This window comes from Chiloscyllium plagiosum, unplaced genomic scaffold, assembly GCF_037043375.1.
Source record: "Chiloscyllium plagiosum isolate Xiang-an unplaced genomic scaffold, Cpla_swu_hap1 HiC_scaffold_5, whole genome shotgun sequence".
NCBI lineage: Eukaryota > Metazoa > Chordata > Chondrichthyes > Orectolobiformes > Hemiscylliidae > Chiloscyllium > Chiloscyllium plagiosum.
Window position 1 is genome coordinate 52,433,501 of NW_028270143.1, and position 19,588 is coordinate 52,453,088.

Consider the following 19,588-nt stretch of genomic DNA (forward strand, 5'->3'; position numbering starts at 1 on the left):
GAAAAAAGTACAAATAGATTGTCAAAAAACATCGATATCCAAACTCTGAAAGCACAGAAGTTACTTTAAATAACATCTTACAAACATTCAAGACTGAACTGGGTTGAATGTTCTGAGAATTGAAATAAATGGCATTCAAGATGGAATCTCACAAACCTCAGTAAAGTCATCTTTCTAAAATGTCAATGACAGTCTTAAGTAAGAAAATAAATAAATAAAGCAGCTTACTTTGCTCCAACAATGAGTTCTTTTTGGCTCGGGTCAAAGATCAGCTGTGAGTAGTCTGTTACATCTGCAGCTTGAAATGTGTGCAGCCACGGTGCAATATCTGAGAAGAAAGTAGAAATATCCGTAACCAAGCTGGCAACAAATTACACGGGAGGTGATCAATAGACTCCTGTCAATATCTGTAATTGAAATGCAGTGAACTGAATTAATAAATCCTGACAGGAGACCTCTGGATACAAGGCATGTCACTGAATGTGCCAGAACCGTGCCCTAAGTTTACATCAATCTGTTACAGAAGTGTCTGTCCTGACAGAATTACATCAACGTTATCACCCAGGCGCCAGCTCCATCAAACCCCGAGAGACTGTATTAAAGCTCAGTGGACAAGCAAAGGAAAACTTCCAGATGTACTACAGCTTCGCAAAAATTCAACAGACAAGATTAAAAGTGTATTTTTTTTTAAATCCAACCAGTTTCATGATTTCCAAATCAATTTCTTGGAACATTTTCCTGCCTTTCTTGGAACATTTGTGAGAATGCCACTAGGAGGATATTCTTCAGGACTTCTTATACCACCAGGTAGACCGATTTGAGAAAATTATATGATGCTTTTGAACAAGTCTAAGCGTTTGTAACCCCCAATTTGAACTTAATTTCTGACTAGGTATAACATTCAACTTAACAGCTATACTGTTGGCTGTAAGACTATCTATTAGCAGTAGAGATCTGCCTGTTTCTTTTTAAATGCTTTCTGCAGCCCACGACTTTGAACACAAGAGTCTGCACTACAACTGAATTGCTGTAGACAAGGTTGTTTCTCCTGCAACAAGAGATATTTTTGCAATTAATCTGAGGCTCCAAGTGAATCATTCTCACTTCAGGTCTCCTGCTGTTTCTATTTCATCAGGTTCATTAATATTCTTGTTTGAAAAGGAATACCTCAATCCTATCTCCAGGGGTCCATCACTGTCAGTTTGGTACACACTGGTTATTTACTGCTCAGTTCATAGTTAACTTTCCAGGCAATGCTCAAAGTTTTGCTTCAAACTCTCAGGTTTTTTATATTATCCCAAATACACCTCTCATCTTTTTCATTGAAATTAGAGCAAAAAAAATCAGTCATTAAAATTTGGGAAAGTATTACTGACGCAACTAATTACAGATTAGAATATCAGATTCTAATTTTCTTCCAATATTTCACCTCAGGAAATTTAAAGTGGAAATTGGGAGTTCAGTAAACATGCAGGAAAGAGACATAAGAGAGAAGGCTTCAAATTCCGCTTTGATCAATCTCTCAACTTCAGACATCCCACTGACAGGAGCATAAGGCAAGTGAAAAAGGAAACACCAACCTAAACTCTACATGAAGACAATGTACTAGAGATAAGCAATCATTTGGAGAAATATTTACAATCAAATCATTCTATAGAGCATGAAAATAACCACAAATGAAACTCAATACAATGATTAGGCAAGCTCTCTGGATTTCTGGTCACCTGACTGAAAATAAGCTTGGAGTTCATGCCTGGATTTTCTTTTTGCAGAATAGCAATGAAACAAGCGAGAGATTAGGCAGTGGTCAAGGAGGCGGTGGAGGTGGGTACAATTATAACATTTAAAAGGCTTCTGGATGGGTATATGAATAGAAAGGGTTTAGAAGGATATGGGCCAGGTGCTGGCAAATGGGACTCGATTGATTTAGGATGTCTAGCCGGCATGGACGAGTTGGACCGAAGGATCTGTTTCTGTGCTGTACATCTCTATGAATCAATGGTCATTTCCCCAACCCAACCCTGATATTTCTCCCATAAGCACTCTGGTTGGCTGACAGATACCACTTCTTTGCACTTTCCAGCATTTGCAAATTATGGAAACGTGACAAAACACACCAAATTGCCCCAGCATTTTAAAAAACGCACAACAAAAAGCTTCCTACTACTGCTGCTCCTTCACTTGGACTCTGATAAGAATCACTGGGGGAATAATAAAAGGCTTCCTAGTGTCACTCTTTGGGCAAGAGGATCTCCACCTGAGATCAGTTAACTATAAAGGGGCTCTTCTGGTGTGGTAGCAGCATCCCTATCTTTGAGCCAGGACGGCTGGGTTAATGTCCCATCTGCTCCAGAAGTCTGAACAGAAAATATCTCAATTTCCATTGTCAGTCTGTACCTATATAATTGATTCCAGCAGGAATAGTAAATTGGCCTCACTATTCCCAATTGGAAGCCTCTGGTGCTTCTACTGGAAATTACTCCAGATGAAGGCAGGATTGTACTTCACTATGCTGAGTAATTTGGCTTTAACTATCTTGCTTTACATGAATCATGAAGTAATGGATACCCACAATTATAGATAAGGCACTCTTGTGTGGCAGCTGTGATGCTGGGGACCACTGGATGAGGCTGAGATGGATCATCCACTTGGCACGTCTGGCTGAAGATTGCAAACAATGTTTCAGCCTAATCTTTTACACTATGTGTTGGGCTCTTCTGCAATTAGGGATGGGGATATTTATGGAGCCTCCTCCACCAGTGAGCTGTTTAACTGTCCACCATTCACAAATGGATGTGGTAGGACTGCAGAGCTTAGATCTGATCTGTTAATTGTGGGATCATTTAGCTCTATCACTTGCTGCTTATGCTATTTGTATGCAAGTACTTCTGTGTTTTAGCTTCACTTTGTTGACACGTCATTGTTAGGTATGCCTGGTACTGCACCAGACATGCCCTCCTACACTTTCATTGAACCGGTGTCAACTAAAACAATGGAATCTTGTGATTTCGTTCTCTTAGTAATTTCCTGGAATCTCAAACTTTGTCGACTGTGAAGAAAGGTTACCAGGCTCTGGCCAGACTGTAATATAAATTTAGCAATCTTGGCAGATATCATAACAACCTTCCTGATCATCACTTGTAAGAGCAAAGCAAGCTAGAAAAGCACTACAATACAGACATTGCCTGGTATTTCTTATGCATGTCACAAATCATCCAGGCTTTAACATGTGTTACTGCTTCCTTTTCTGGATGGAGCCTAGAATTCCCAACCTGTCAGCTATCGTGTAAGCACAGTTAACAGAAGCTCAGCAGCTAAAGGAAGGCTCTCAGAGAAACAGAAGATGGGCAATCAATGTGGCCTCTCCAGCAACACCCAAATTCTGAGAACAAGTTAAAAAAAAACACCTTTACAAAGCTGTTCATCTCAGCTTACTTTGTCAAATTCTATTTTCAGTTGCTTTTGCTTTTACTGACTCTTAGGCTGTTTCCCCTATTCCTTCTTCAAACATATTTTCAGAGATCATGTCTCTCTAGGTTGAGGGGAAATATAATCAAATACAGTCAAATACATTTTAAACGATCGTCACTGGAAATTGATAGATCTGGCAGGTATACGAAAATATGCTCAACAATTGACAATTAGTTTTCAACTCAGCTACTGCAATCTTGCTATTTTGCAGACAATGACATTCTACCACATACCGAAATGTGCCACAGGTCCAAACCAACAACTTGCTTTAAGTTATAGCCACAATAAAGATCAAAAAAGGGGCAAATCATTCTAAACAAAATAAACATACAGACATATGATCTAGGAAGTGGAGGAAAGCCCTAGTTCTCTCAAACCAGTTCCATTATTCACTGATATCATGGCTGATCTGAAAACTCGATATTCTTGCGTACCTTTCACCCCTTTGCTTTGTTAAGAATCTAACTATCACTGGCATAAAAATACTCAAATATCCTGTTTTAACCAATGTTGGAGGAAAGAGTGCCTAATGTTCATCACCCCTTTTGAGAAAAATGTTCCCTCTGATACTTAGAACATTGAGTACAATTCTGGTAGCTCTTCTACGGGAAGGATGTTGTTAAACTTGAAAGGGTGCAGAAAGGTTTTGCAAGGATGTTACCAAGACTGGAGGATTTCAGTTATAGGAAGAAACTGCATAGACTGGCGCATTTTTATAAAATCATGAGGGGCTTAGATAGGGTGAAGAGTCAAGGTCTTTTTCCTAGGGTGAAGGAGCTCAGAACTAGATGGCATAGGGTTAAGGTAAAAGGGGAAAAATTTTAAAAAGACCTGAGGGGTAACTTTTTCATGTACAGGGTGATGTGTGTATGGAATGAGTTCTGAGGAAGTAGAGGAGTCTGATATAATTACAACATTTAAAAGGTATCTGGATGGATATATGAATAGGAAGATGCTTCTGGGCCAAATGCTGAAAATTGGGATGAGGTCGTATTGGGATGTCTGGTCAGTCAAGTTGGACCAAAGGGTCTGTTTCCATGCTGTATGACTCGGAGACTCAATGACGAAATGACAAAGCTCTTTTTTTTGCAACCAGTGACACCTAGTCCTATTTTCCCAGAAGAGGAAATATCTTTTCCACATCTAGCCTGAGAAAACCCCTCAGGATTTTATAGGTTGCAATCAAGATGAGACTTGCTCTGCTAAACTCCAGTGAATACAAGCTTTGCACATTACAGTGTCTCAGTTGAAGACTTTATATGAACTAAGCAGTTTAACCTCAGTCTAAATTCTCCCTGTCATTTCTCCAGATAATGCCTCATTGCTCTGGTAGAAGGCTTTAATGCATTTAAGCAAAGTGCATTATCTCTGTACCAGGTTGAAGCAATATGTGTCTATACAAGGTTGCAGGGTTCTTCTCATTAATAAATGATCATTTGTCTTCTTATTCCTCTCCTCTCTTGCTGCTTACATTGCTGAATAAATGGTAAGCAGTTTGTTTCCAAATCTCTGCCAGCTTGGTAAGATGCCATTTCAAATTTCCTACCATGTGATTGTTCAACTTTTCCTGCTTAATATTTAAACATAGACCAAACGATCACAGCTCCGCTTTGCTCACTCTGGTGTTATTGCTACACAAATGGCTAAGTTTCAGATTAGCTCAGTTGATTCACCTCCAACAACTGAATCAGAAAGCAGTGACACTGCTGGGAGCCAAAAGCTGCACTGATTGAACAATAACTCTTTGAGATGAGACCTCAAAGAATAGCAGGCAGTTAGCTGTCTGATTGTCACGTGATTGTGTCAGGTCCTCCAAAAACGGTGAAAGTGAGGACTGCAGATGCTGGAGATCGGAGCTTAAAAATGTGTTGCTGGAAAAGTGCAGCAGGTCAGGCAGCATCAAAGGAGCAGGAGAATCGACGTTTCGGGCATAAGCCCTTCTTCATTCCTGACCTCATTTTTAACCTCCAAAAAAGGTCACAACAAGTGACTTTCTGGCCAGTGGATGACCACCGACACTGCCATTAAACTGGGCCCAATCTTTCAGTCGGTGATCCAGCAAGTCAACAGAGAGAAACAGATAGAGTAGGGAACAGAAAGGGTTGCAGTCAGGAGAAAAGAGGAATAATGAAGTAGGATAATGGAAAGAGACAACAGCAACTTGTTACCTCAGTGCAACTCAGACAGTGTACCGGGAACAGGATAAGAGAAACTTAATCTCTTTCTAAAAGGCGTGGTTGTATTTCCCCTTTAACACATATGTAATTTACTGCTTAATTTCTAAATTACATCCTAGCTTTAACAGAGATATTAAAGTTGTCTACATGACTTCAGTTGAAGTTTATTACCTAAACAAACTAGCTTAAACTGTTCTTTGTCGACCTGAGCTGACTTGACTTGGAGAGGCATCTCAGTGAGACTGAGCACTGAATGTGACTTTGAGCAGTTGGGAGTTTGATAAGTAAAGGAATTCGGAGAAGGAGATGCTCCTTTGCTTTTTCGAACTTTTTCACCCTGTAGAATTTGTTCTTACTCTACAAAAAGGGACGTTGTGAGTATTTAGTAAGTCATCAAGATTTCTAAGGTTTAAAGTAATACAGGAACTGGTGGTAAAATTAATAAATAGTGTAATAAAGTGCAATAAGTAATTGAATAAAATAATTAATTAGTACATTAAAACACACTAAGTATCGCAAGACAGATGATATGCCCGAGTTGTAGCAAATGGGAGCTCCTGGATGCTTGTGCAATCGAAAGCAAGCCCATTCTGCACTAACTGTTTTCCATTTGTAATTGAGTTGGAGGCAGAGCTGCAGACACTGCAATATATCAGGGAATGTGACTAACACTTGGATATTTTGTACTAGGAGCTGGTCACATCCCTTAGGATCTCTTGATTTGGTCAGTGATAAGGGGAGAGTGGCAGCAGCTGAGGTGAGTAAGGGAGTGCAAAGGGAAAAAGTGCAGGAGCTCATCGTTTGCAGTTGCCCAACAGACTTGAGGTTCTTTTAGCTCATGAGGGTGCAGAGTGGACGAGTTCACTAACCTCGGTACCCTCATGTAGAATCTAGATTAGAATGGTGCTAGAAAAGCACAGTAGGTCAGGCAGCATCCAAGGAGCAGGAAAATTGATGTTTCGGGCAGAAGCTCTTCATCAGGAATGAAGGCAGGAAGCCTGCGGTGCGGAGGCACTGGGAGGGGGGTGGGGCTTGGGAGAAGGTAGCAAAGAGTACAATGGGTGAATGGGGGTGGGGATGAAGGTGATAGGTCAGAGGGGAGGGTGGAGTGGATAGGTGGGAAGGAAGATTGGCAGGTAGGACAGATCATGAGGATGGTGCTGAGCTGGAAGTTGGAACTGGGGAGAGGGGAAATGAGGAAACCGGTGAAGTCCACATTGATGCCCTGGGGTTGAAGTTTTTTGAGGCAGAAGATGAGGCGTTCCTCCTCCAGGCGTTGGGTGGTGAGGGAGCGGCAGTGGAGGAGGCCCAAGGCTTGCATGTCCTCAGCAGGGGGGGGGAGAAGAGAGTTGAAATGTTGTGCCACGGAGCAGTGGGGTTAAATGATGCAGGTGTCCCGGAGGTGTTCCCTAAAGCGCTCTGCTAGGAGGCGTCCAGTTCTCCCAACATAGAGGAGAATGCATCGGGAGCAACGGATACAATAAATGACATTGGTGGATGTGCAGGTGAAATTTTGATGGATGTGAAAGGCTCCTTTGGGGCCTTCGATGGAGGTGAGGGGGGAGGTGAGGGCAAAGGTTTTGCAATTCCTGTGGTGGCAGGGGAAGGTGCCAGGAAGGGAAGGTGGGTTGTTGGGGGACGTGGACCTGACCAAGTAGTCACGGAAATGTTGATTTTCCTGCTCCTCGGATGCTGTCTGACCTGCTGTGCTTTTCCAGCACCACTCTAATCTAGACTCTGATTTCCAGCATCTGCAGTCCTCACTTTTGCCCTCATGTAGAATGCCAGTCCAGTGAGAGGACCATAACTGGATGCAATGGTAGCAGGGGAGAGGGAACTGAAGAAGGATTGACAGTGTTTTCTGCAGAAGAGAGTGAGAATCCAGAGACTGTCCACTGCCAGGGTTTTGAGCTTTTACTCAGGGCTGAATAGGAACTTAAAGTTGAAGGGGAAGGATTCGGTCATCTTGTTTCATGTAGGCACCAATGACATAGACATGACAATGAAAAAGCTTCTGCTTAATCAATTGAGGAGGTTGCACTAACATAAGACAGAGAACCTCCAAGACAATAATGTCTGGATTATGATATTAATCACATGCATATTGACACAGCGTAAATGACATTACAGAAATAAAGGTGTAGCTCAAAGACTGATGGTGTAGAAGAGGGTTCAAGTTCAAGTTGCCACCCAGGTAAATAGTGCGGTGAGGAAGGCATATGGCGTACTGGCTTTTATTGGTAGAGGAATTGAGTTCCGGAGTCCTGAGGTCATGATGCAGTTGTATAAGACTCTGGTGCGGCTGCATCTGGAATATTGTGTGCAGTTTTGGTCGCCATACTATAGGAAGGATGTGGAGGCATTGGAACGGGTGCAGAGGAGGTTTACCAGGATGTTGCCTGGTATGGAAGGAAAATCGTATGAGGAAAGACTGAGGCACTTGGGGCTGTTTTCACTAGAGAAAAGAAGGTTTAGGGGTGACTTGATTGAGGTGTACAAGATGATTAGGGGGTTAGATAGGGTCGACAGTATGAACCTTTTCCCGCGTATTGAGTCGGGTATTACAAGGGGGCATAGCTTTAAATTAAGGGGGGGTAGATATAAGACTGATGTTAGGGGTAGGTTCTTCACTCAGCGAGTTGTTAGTTCATGGAATGCCCTGCCAGTAACAGTGGTGGACTCTCCCTCTTTATGGGCATTTAAGAGGGCATTGGATAGGTATATGGAGGATAGTGGGTTAGTGTAGTTTAGGTGGGCTTGGATCGGCGCAACATCGAGGGCCCAAGGGCCTGTACTGCGCTGTATTCTTCTATGTTCTATGTTCTATCTAAGTGGCACAGGCACCAGTACCGGGGAAGTAGGAGTTGTACTGTTCTGGCAGTCTCCACATGAACCATGCTGGGGTTGGTCTCCTAGCAAGCCAAGTAACTAGACAAATAGAGATAATTTCAAATTAAATCGATCAAATTTGGGAAGATGTGATAAATCAAAGCATAGAGTCAAGGCAAGCAGAAAAGTATGAATACGGAAACTGATAAAAGGACCATGATAGAAAACAAAACAGTTTGACTGATAACATAAATAAAAATGAAGAAGTACAATCTGATAGCAATCACAACCATATATGCTGCCAGATAACATAAACTGGGACCTGAATATGGAAGGGCACGTGTCATTTAGGAAGGCATGTCTTTGTTAATTAATTAAGGTATTAGCAGATAGAGTTGAAAGGTAAAGTCACTATAATCCTATCACACCATAGGGCTGGTCTCTCATTTAGGAGAGACAACTGGTGGTGGTTTATCCTGAGGGTGACCACACCTCAGCTGAGGGGAGAGACTGAGAAGAAAGTCTTTCATGATAACCTCAGCCATGGGAACTGAACCCATACTGTTGGCCTTACTCTGTATCACAAACAATCCACCCAGCTCATCACCCGATATCACAAAGCATCCATCCAGCTATCACTATATATGACAAACCATCCATCCATCCATAACTTTACATCACAAACCATCCATCCAGCCATAACTCTACATCACAAACCATCCGTCCAGTTGACATACTAAATAGCAGGTGGCAGAATTTGAATTCAATGAAGAATTAAGAGTCTAATAATGATCAATTATCAGAATAAAAAAAACCATCTGGTTCACTAATTCTCTTATTCTTACTCATCTTCAGGGAAGAAAATCCATAATTTTTAGCTGGTCTTGCCTACATGTGACCACAGAGCCGGAGCAATGTGATTCGGTCTTAATTAGCGTTAACTACACAGGTAGAAAAAATGGGTGTTTGTCAGAAAGGTACAAAAACCTGAGACCTACAGAGTGACTGGAAAAATCAGATGGGCAAAAATAATCTAGATGAGTGGTTCGAAAAATATTTTCAGGATAGTTTCTCAAAACAGCACACACCGATGTCAATCAGAGAGGAGACTTTACTAGACCTGAGATTGTGCAACAAGATAGCTTTAAGTAATGACCTCATGGTGAAGGGACCCCTAGTTAGCAGGAATCATAATATGATCCAATTTTACAGTCAGTTGAGGAAGAAAAGATTGAGTCTAAAATAAGTTTTTAAAAAATAAATAAAGTCAGTTGTAAGGGCACAAAAGCAGAGCTGACGAAAGTAAACTATCAAATTCAGTTAAATGTTTGGTTAACTGAGATACAGTGGCAAACATTTACCAGGATATTTCAGATATACAGGATAGATTCATTCCAACAAAAATGAAAAATTCCAAGGGAAAACCCTCCATCCTTGATTAATTTAAAAAGTTAAAGATAGTATCAAAAATAAAGAAAACATAATTGTGCAAAGAGAATGGCAGGTAAGAGGACTGAACAGAACATAAAAAAAGACAAAGAATAAAAGATTAAAATCCCCATAGTGCTACACTATAAAATCTGCCTCATTAGTAATTTAAAAACATGGGAAAAGGAGCATGTGTTGGCCATTCTGCCCTTCGAGCTTGGTTCACCATTCAATATAAACATGGCTGAACATTCAAATGTGTACCTTATTCCTGCTTTCCCACCATATCTTTTGATCCATTTAGCCTTAAAAACGATATCTAACTCCTTCTTGAGAATGTTTAATGTTGTGGCCTTAGCCACTTCCTGTGGCAAAGAACTTCACCACACTCTGGGTGAAGAAATTTCTCCACCTCTCAGTCCTACAAGGGTCACTGTTTAAAATTACGGGGTCATCTATTCTAAACAGAAATGAGGAAAAATCTTTTCTCAGAGCATGTTGAGAGTCATTGGATCTCTCCTCCTCAAAAGATGATGTAAATGGAGTTCTTGAATATTTTTAAGGCCAAGATAGATAAATTCTTAATAAGCAAGAGGGTGGGATAATTGGAACTAAGCAACCAAAAGCATGACCACCAACAGTAGAATGAATGAGGGAGGGATGCAGAACAATTGGTGAAATGCAACATTTATTTGCAGGCTGGTATATAGTGCTTGAAGAAGTTGCAATATAGGGAAGGGTGAGATGACAGGAATAGTAGTAGGCTATTCAGCTCTTGTAACCTGTTCTATCATTCAATTAGGTCCCAGCTGAGCTGTACATTAATTCCATCTACATGTTTTGGTTCAATTTTTACAGTATCCAATATGTTCTCATCGAATCAAGAAAGATTTACAACACGCAAGGAGGCCCTCCAGCCGATCACAGACATCCTATCCTCCAGCCCATCATATTGGGTTTCTGTGACAGCAACTCAGCCAGTCCCGATCCCAGTCTTTTGCCATAGCCAGCAGAAAAGCAAGCAATGCTTCCCAGCTGGAACAATTCCCAGAAAATCGCATTTAGGTGGTTAAATCAAGAAAGTAATCTGCTTCTAAATGCTCTCAATACCTCACTCAAACAACAAAATAAAGCATCAACATTTTAGTCTAGATTGTCTGCAGAAAGTGGTTTTCCTCTGTCCAATCCAGCTTTGGACTATATTTTAACTTTATTCGCTCTATTCAATAGAAAATTCTATTCTGTTTGATAGACTTTCAAGTAAATCAATTCTGTAAATTGTATCATTTGCGCTCCCATTTACTCTGCCAATGGAACACAGCATACTCACCTCTATAAGTTATAATAGGATGTGCTGATTGCTGACAGCGCTGGTGATCCAGTGAAACAGATGACCCACTGCTTCCAACTCCTCCAATCACCACAATAAATCCCTGAGCTCCAACAAAAAAGGCCCAAAACCAATTGGTCTTTATTGGAGCCATGGGATGGTGAGCAATTTCTTCCTGACTGGCTTTACGTTTTTTCTGTGTGCATCTGAAAAGACCTGTATTGAAAAATAAAAAATAATGAATTCATTTTTTTCACATCTAAAATACATTAGCTCTAGCTTTTAATACTGAACATTCTAACTCTGTTCATTGACTAATGGCTTGATATTTATTTTTATTTATTCATGGGATTTGAGCACCACTGGTCAGATTAGCATTTATTGCTATTCAGCCTTAAGAAATAGAAACAGGAGTAGACCCCTTGGCATCTTGAGCTGGCTCTACCATCCAGTAGGATCATGGCTGATCATCCTCAGTTGCTCTTGGGAAGGTGATGGTGAGTTGCTTTCTCAAACTGATTCAGTCCACTTCATGTAGGAAGATGCATAATGGCATTTGGGAAGCGGTTCCAGGATTTTAACCCAGCATCAGTGAAAGAACCGCAATACATTTCCAGGTCAGGATGGTGAGCAGCCTGGAAGGGTACTATATGTACATTATTGATATTAATTATACTATTTTAACACAACTTGGTACAAAAACCAAAATGATGCGCTATTAAATGACAGATTAATACAACAGTTTTACTGTTGCAACCGTCTCCAGTAGGTATAAATCCACATTAGCTTCTTCTTACCTGCATTTTTTAGTCCAGTAATTACTGACAATCTCTAACTGCCATTCACATGGTATTTCTCAAGTGTTTTTTTTAATATAAGGTCAGCTTGCTCGCAAGTATGAAGTGTCTATTCAGTTCTTTACATTGTTTTGCTACTTTTTGCAAACCTTGGAATTAGAAAAAGCAAGAAAGACACTTCTCCTGTTTCACTGGAATTGGCCTTTTCAATATGACCTCTGCAGCTGCATGTTCCCATCTACCTGCGGCCTGATTTGGTTTCAACACAAGTATTTTATTTTAGATGGCATCAACTTTCCTAATGCGGCCTCTTTATCAACTGTCATTGGCATCAACAACTACATGGAAACCTACCATTATATTGTACTTCTTGATTACTCACAACTGACAAGTTCCTGAATGAATAACTCTTCACTTTGTAAGCTTGAGATCCTTTCCAGGGTTCAATGTTAATGGTACCTTTACTAATTGTTCTGCAAAATGAGTGAAGCTCAATAGATATGTTTAAGTAGTCTGATGAATACAGTCTTGGGGACTTACAAATCCAAACCTTGTACTGATGATCAGATTTCACTATTATCCAGTAAACACAAAATTTCTGACCAAGGTTGTTACATTGCTGGTTTTCATGGAACACCAGAGAATTCAACGACATTTACCTTCAGCTCCCATAATATGTACTGTAAAAGGATCACCATTGTGTAAGTTTCATCTGCTCTAAAATTAACTAGCATTGTCTAGGAGATTCTCCACTTTCACTGAAATGTTAATTTTGAAATTTAAGAACGCATATTCATCTTTACGTACTATAGTCTGGATGTACTAATTGTATTGTACATTAACAGTTTGCCTTTTCTACTCATTATTGAGTCACTGAGTCATACAGCAAAAAGAAGTCCCTTCGGCCTAACTCATGCATGCCGACCTGATTTTCTAAACTGAACTAGTCCCATTTGCCTGGATTAGGCCACATCCCTCTAACCTTTCCTATCCATTCACCTATCCAAATGACTTTTAGATATTGTAATTGTACTTGCCTCTACACTTCCTCTGGCGGCTTGTTCCAAATATGCACAGCCCTCTTTGTGAAAGGGTTACTCCTTGTATCTCTTTTAAAACTTACCCCTCTCACCTTAATCCTATACACTCTAGTTTTGGACTCACCTACTCGAGAAAAGATGTTACCTTATCTATGCACCATGATTTATAAACCTCTATAATGTCACCCCTCAGCCTCCTATGTTCCAGGGGGAAAGGTCCCAGCCCATTCAGCCTCTCCTTATAGCTCAAAACCTCCAGTCTCGGTAGCGTCCTTGTAAATCTTTTTTGCATCTTTTCCACTTTAATAACATCCTTTCTAGAGCAGAGTGACCAGTAATCAAAATGTGGTCTTACCAATGCCTTATACAACCATAACATGATGTCCCAACTCCTGTGCTCAGTGCTTTGACTGATATAGGCAAGCACGCCAAATGCCTTCACCACCCTGTCTACCTGCAATGCCATTTCCAAGGAAGTATAAATCTGCACCCTTAGATTGCCCTACTCGACAACACTCCTCAGAGCCCTACCATTAACTGTGCAAATCCAGTTCTGGTTTGCCTTACCAAAATTCAACATCTTGCATTCATCTAAATTAAACTCCATCTGCCATTCTTTGGCCCACTGGCCCAGTTGATCAAGATCCCATTGTACACTTCTTCATTATCAACTATACCACCAATGTTGGTATCATCCAAAAAGATATCTAATAATCAACACACAGCTTCATTAGCTAAAGGCATTTCTGAAGGCTGGGTTACATTCTGAACAAGAAAGGGCACTCGATTTCTAGTTCATTTCTGTTATTAATATGCTACTGTCAAAGTTATGAACTATCCCATTAGCTTATATTAAAATCACTGCACCCATTTTAGTTATCTCCAACGTAACAACTAAATATGTTATGGTCATTTTTCACTTGTTATGCACCTGCATTGTCCAAACCCTTTTATTATGTTGTGTTTCTATGTACACCAGATGCAGATACAATGCACATCCATTGTCATCCTGATTTTACATTCACTCTTACATTACATTCTACGATACATCTCATTTTGTTTAGGTTCTGATTGAGCAAGAGAGTGTTTACCTCTTGAATCACCTGGCTGACAACATTTATTTTCTGATTTCTTTAAATGATAACCAGCTACAATGCACAGGATAATTGCTGAAAGGCATTTCCTGTTACTTTGACATTTTCACTTTCTTTCCAAAAATAAATAAAATCTTTCAGAAAGGGATGAAATCACAATTCTGTAAGAAATATTATTTTTATACCAACATTTCCACACATAGTGATAACAACTAGGAGAAAGTGATGCCTGTGGATGCTGGAGATCAGAGTCGAGAGTGTGGTGTTGGAAAAGCACAGCAGGTCAGATGTTTCGGGCATAAGCATTCCTGATGAAGGGCTTATGCCCGAAATGTCAATTCTCCTGCTTCTCGGATTCTGCCTGTCCTGCTGTGGTTTTCCAACACCACACTCTCGATAGTGATAATAGCCACCACAGTGGCTCAGTGGTTAGCACTGCTGTCTTCCAGCGCCAAGGACCTGGGTTCGATTGCAGCCTTGGGCGACTGTTTGTGTGGAGTTTGCACATTCTCCCCGTGTCTGCATGGGTTTCCTCTGGGTGCTCCAGTTTCCTCCCACAGTCCAAAGATGTTCAGGTTAGGTGAATTGGCCATGCTAAATTGCCCATAGCGTTAGGTTCATTAATCAGGGGTAAATATAGGGTAGGGGAATGGGTCTGGGTGGGTTACTCTTTGGAGAGTCGGTGTGGACTTGTTGGGCTGAAGAGCCTGTTTCCATACTGTAGGGAATCTAATAAAAAAATTGTACCCATGTCTGTTTTTGTCATTTTGTGTGTTTCCAAATGACTATATGATTAGGTAGCAGTGCTAGTATCAAGTTCAATGTTCCCTCTCCAAAGTTTCACAATGACAGGACAGATGACAGGACATGAAAACTGCAACAGTGTACTGCCCTCCCTGCAGGCAGTTACTTTACTCTTTTCGAGTGCTGAAAATTAGTTCAGATGATTTCCTTGAAGCATTTCAGTTTGATTTGAACCTTTGTTTTTTGTATGAAACTGTCAATTCAGAATTTTACATTCAAATGTAAACTGAAAGCTATTTGCATTAACTTTATATCCATATTTAGGAATGTGTCTTAGAGAGAAAGAATGGAAATGGAAAAAGGAAATAGACAAAATACTTCAACTCTGCAGCCATACTATACTTCAAACTTTATTTATGTTAGATCACTGTTTACTACTGGCAGCCCAAACTTCAAACACAATCCAGTAACAGAAATGTAATAGCACTAGAACCTCTTTCAGTATAGAGACTGATCAAGAGGGGATATTTCCCTCCCTTTGGCAGAGGTGCAAGACCAGTATCAGCAAACATCAGGCACCTTTGGTGACACTAGTTATCCAGCTTGTTTTTTTAATCATTTTACAGGATCACAGAATTCTTACAGTGCAATAGAAGTCCATTTGGCTATCTTGTGTGCACTGGCTCTCAGTTCAAGTGAGATTAATGATGGGGAAAATGCTGATCTTGCCAAGATGCCCACATCTTGTGAAACAACAATTTTTACCCACCATTCATCTCACCCTTCTACAAACTCCAGGAAGATGCAGAAGTTTGCACCCTATGTGTGGTCTTACCAATACACTGTTGAACTACAGCAAGACTTCACAGAAACACAAAATTGTTATGATGTAGAAGAAAGCATTTAGCCCAATGTGGCTGCAGTGGTTGCCTGAGCATTTTAATTGACTACCAGTGTCCTGTCAGACTTCAGGCTTCAGCAGAGAAAGTTTCCAGAACAAGTACAAGGACAGAGAGAATGGACAGAGTCAAGAACCTACCTTCAGGCACAGCAAATGAGGATACGACTGTGAGAAGAGGTGCAGTAAATACAGGCCTGAGGGTATTGTACTTAAATGCACACAGAAAATGTAACAAGGTAAATGAGTTTGTAGCGCACATTGAAATTGGCAGGTACGATGTTATGGGTATCACAGAGATTTGGCTGCAAGGAGGTCAGGGTTGGGAACTAAATATCCAAGGATTTCCATCCTATCAAAAGGTCACGCAGACAGCTAGAGGAAGTGGGGTTGTCTTGTTAGTAAGAAATTAAATTAAATCGATGGCAAGAAGTGATATAGAGTCAAAAGGCATAGAATCTGTGTGGGTAGAGGTGAGGAACCACAAAGGAGAGAAGACTCTGATGGGAGTCTGATGAAGGACTTCGGCCTAAAACATCTATTTTCCTGCTCCTCAGATGCTGCCTGACCTGCTGTGCTTTTCCAGCAAGACACTCTCAAATCTGATCTCCAGCATTTGCAGACCTCACTTTCTCCTGGGAGGTGTGTCCAGGCCAGCCAGCAGTCGTCAGGATGTGGGAAAGGAAATAAATCTGGAGATAGAAAAGGCATGTAAGAAAGGCACTATTACAATAACCATGGGGACTTCAATATACAAGTGGACTGGGAAAATCAGATCAATAGCGGATCTCAAGAAAAGGAATATGTGGAATGTCCACGAGTTATTGGAACAGTTTGTGGTACAGCCCAGTAGGGATAAGGCAATTCTGGATTTGGTGATATGTAATGAGGTAGATTAGGGGGTTTAAGATGAAGAAACGCCTTAAGGGCAGTGATCATAGTATGATCAAATTTACCCTGCGGTTTGAGAGGGAGAAGCTGGAATCAGATGTAACTATTATAGCTGAGTTAAGGTAACTACAAAGACATGAGGGCGGAGGTATCCAGAGTTGACTGGAAAAGAAATATTCTGGATCAGTGGTTATGGCATGGATAGAGGATTGGCTGACTAGTAGAAAGCAGCAATTAGGGATTAAAGGGTCTTTTACAGGATGGCAGCCTGCAACTAGTGGAGTTCTGCAGGACTCCATCTTGGGATCACAACTATTTACATTATACATTATCCATCTGCACGAAAGAACTGACAGCACTGTTGCTAAGTTAGCTATTGACACAAAGATGGTGTGGAAGCTGCAGAAGGACCTGGACAGGCTAGGAAGGTGGGCAAATAAGTACACATAGAATACAATGTGAGATAAATGTGAGGTGATCTACTTTGGTAGGAAGAATAGAGACGTAGACTATTTTCTAAATGGGGAAAGGCTTTGGAAATCTGAAGAACAAATGGACTTGGGATTCCTATTTTGGGATTCTGTTAAGGTTAACATGTACATTCATTTGACAGTTGTGAAAGCAAATGCAATATTAGCATCCATTTTAAAAGGACTAGAATACAAGAGAAGAAATGAACTACTGAGGCCGTATAAGGCTCTGGTCAGACCACATTTATTGTGAGAGGTTTTGGGCCCATATCTAAGGAAGGATGTGCTGGCATTGGAGGGGTCCAGAGGAGGTTTACAAGAATGATCCTGGGGTTGATGTGCTTGTCATATAAATGGCTGAGGACTCTGGGTCTGTACTCGATGGAGTTTAGAAGTATGAAGGGGAATCTGATTAATACTTATTGAATACTAAAAGGCCCAGATAACGTGGACATGGAAAAGATGTTTCCACTAATAGAAAGGTGTTGGAACCATGTGCATAGCCTCAGAGCAAAAGAATGACTCTTTAGGATTGAGATGAGGAGAACTTTCTTCAGCCAGAGAGTGGTGAATCTGAGGAACATATTGCTGCAGAAGGCCAACTGATTGAGTGTATTGAAGACAGAGATACACAGAGACAGAGATAGATAGATTCTTGATTAGTAAGCAGACTTGATGAGCTTAGTTCTGCTCCTATATCTTAAGATCCTACGGTCCTGTCTTTTCCCTGTGAGCTTTCACATTAGATGATATTAAATAGAAACAATGTCATCTTGAATGCCCCAATTGAACCTATCTCCACCACACAGCCATTCAATGCACTCCATACTCCAACTCATTGCTGTGCAAAAATACTTCTTCTCACATCAAATTTGCAATTTTTGCAAAACACTAACTGTGTCTCTGGTTTTCGATCCTCTTACAAAGAAGTTTCTCTCTATTTACTCTGTCCAAACTCCTCATATTTTTGAAAACTCATCTTAGCTTTCTCCTCTCAAAGTCCCAGCATCTCAAATTCTCTTACACATCTAAAGTATCTCAACCCTGGAACCATTCTCATAAACGTCTTCAGCACTTTTTCTTATTCAATCACATCCTCCCAAAACTGTACATAATACTCCAGCTGAGGTCTAACCAGTGTTTTATAAAAGCTCTGATGTGGAGGTACCAGTGTTGGACTGGGGTGGACAAAGTTAGAAATCACACAACACCAGGTTATAGTCCAACAGGCTTATTGTAATCACAAGCTTTCAGAGCACTATTCCCTCATCAGGTGAAGTGGAAGGAAGTGCACAGGCACAGAACTTATATGCGGAGAGATAACGGCAAGATAATTCCAGGTGACTAAAAGTATCAACAGGTAAGTGCAAATAGTGAAGGGACGACAGGCTGAAAGCCAAAGTATTGTGTACTTTATTGACAGCTCTTGCTACCTGTTCTTTGTTGACATAAGAGCTCCATAAAATCATGAGGGGCTTGGATAGGATAAATAGACAAAGTCTTATCCCTGGGGTGGGGGAGGCCAGAACTAGAGCGCATAGGTTTAGGGTGAGAGGAGAAAGATATAAAAGAGACCTAAAGGTCAATTTTTTCACACAGAGGGTGGTGCATGTACGAATGAGTTGCCAGAGAAAGTGGTGGAGGCTGGTACAATTACAACATTTAAAAGGCATCTGGATGGGGACATGAATAGGAAGGGTTTAGAGGGATATGGACCAAATGCTGGCAAATGGGACGTGATTAGGTTAGGATATCTGGTCGGCATGGATGAGTTGGACCAAGGGGTCTGTTTCCATGATGTATATCTCTATGACTATGACTGTAAGACATATACATCCAGGTCTCTCTGTCCTGCACATCTTTAAGATTAGGACCCTTAACATTATTCCCTTATGCCTCATTTGTTTTATAGGTAAAAACAATGACTGCAGATGCTGGAAACCAGATTCTGGATCAGTGGTGCTGGAAGAGCACAGCAATTCAGGCAGCATCCGAGGACAGGCAAAATCGACGTTTCGGGCAAAAGCCCTTCATCAGGAATAAAGGCAGAGAGCCTGAAGCATGGAGAGATAAGCTAGAGGAGGGTGGGGGTGGGAGAGAGTGGCATAGAGTACAATAGGTCAGTGGGGAAGGAGATGAAGGTGATAGGTCAGGGAGGAGAGGGTGGAGTGGATAGGTGGAAAAGGAGCTGGGCAGGTCGGACAAGTCCGGACAGGTCAGGGGATCGAGTTTCTGGAGGTTAGAAGCTAGGATGAGGTGGGGGAAGGGGAAATGAGGAAACTGTTAAAATCCACATTGATGCCCTGGGGTTGAAGTGTTCCGAGGCGGAAGATGAGGCGTTCTTCCTCCAGGCGTCTGGTGGTGAGGGAGCGGCGGTGGAGGAGGCCCAGCACCTCCATATCCTCGGCAGAGTGGGAGG

At 41.2% G+C, this 19,588-nt stretch overlaps 1 protein-coding gene across 3 annotated transcripts in view; it reads right to left on the reverse strand.

Annotated features, from left to right (window-relative positions):
* The window catches only part of sema5a (sema domain, seven thrombospondin repeats (type 1 and type 1-like), transmembrane domain (TM) and short cytoplasmic domain, (semaphorin) 5A), a 214,393-nt gene that overhangs the window by 122,385 nt on the left and 72,420 nt on the right, over positions 1-19,588 (reverse strand). For all 3 annotated transcript variants that reach the window (XM_043689989.2, XM_043689988.2, XM_087987160.1), the window contains 2 exons: positions 11,236-11,451; positions 229-328 (listed from right to left, as the gene is read on the reverse strand). In XM_043689989.2, the coding sequence (XP_043545924.2) occupies positions 229-328; positions 11,236-11,389 (254 nt within the window). In that variant the 5' untranslated portion in view covers positions 11,390-11,451. The remainder of the gene's footprint in view (positions 1-228; positions 329-11,235; positions 11,452-19,588) is intronic.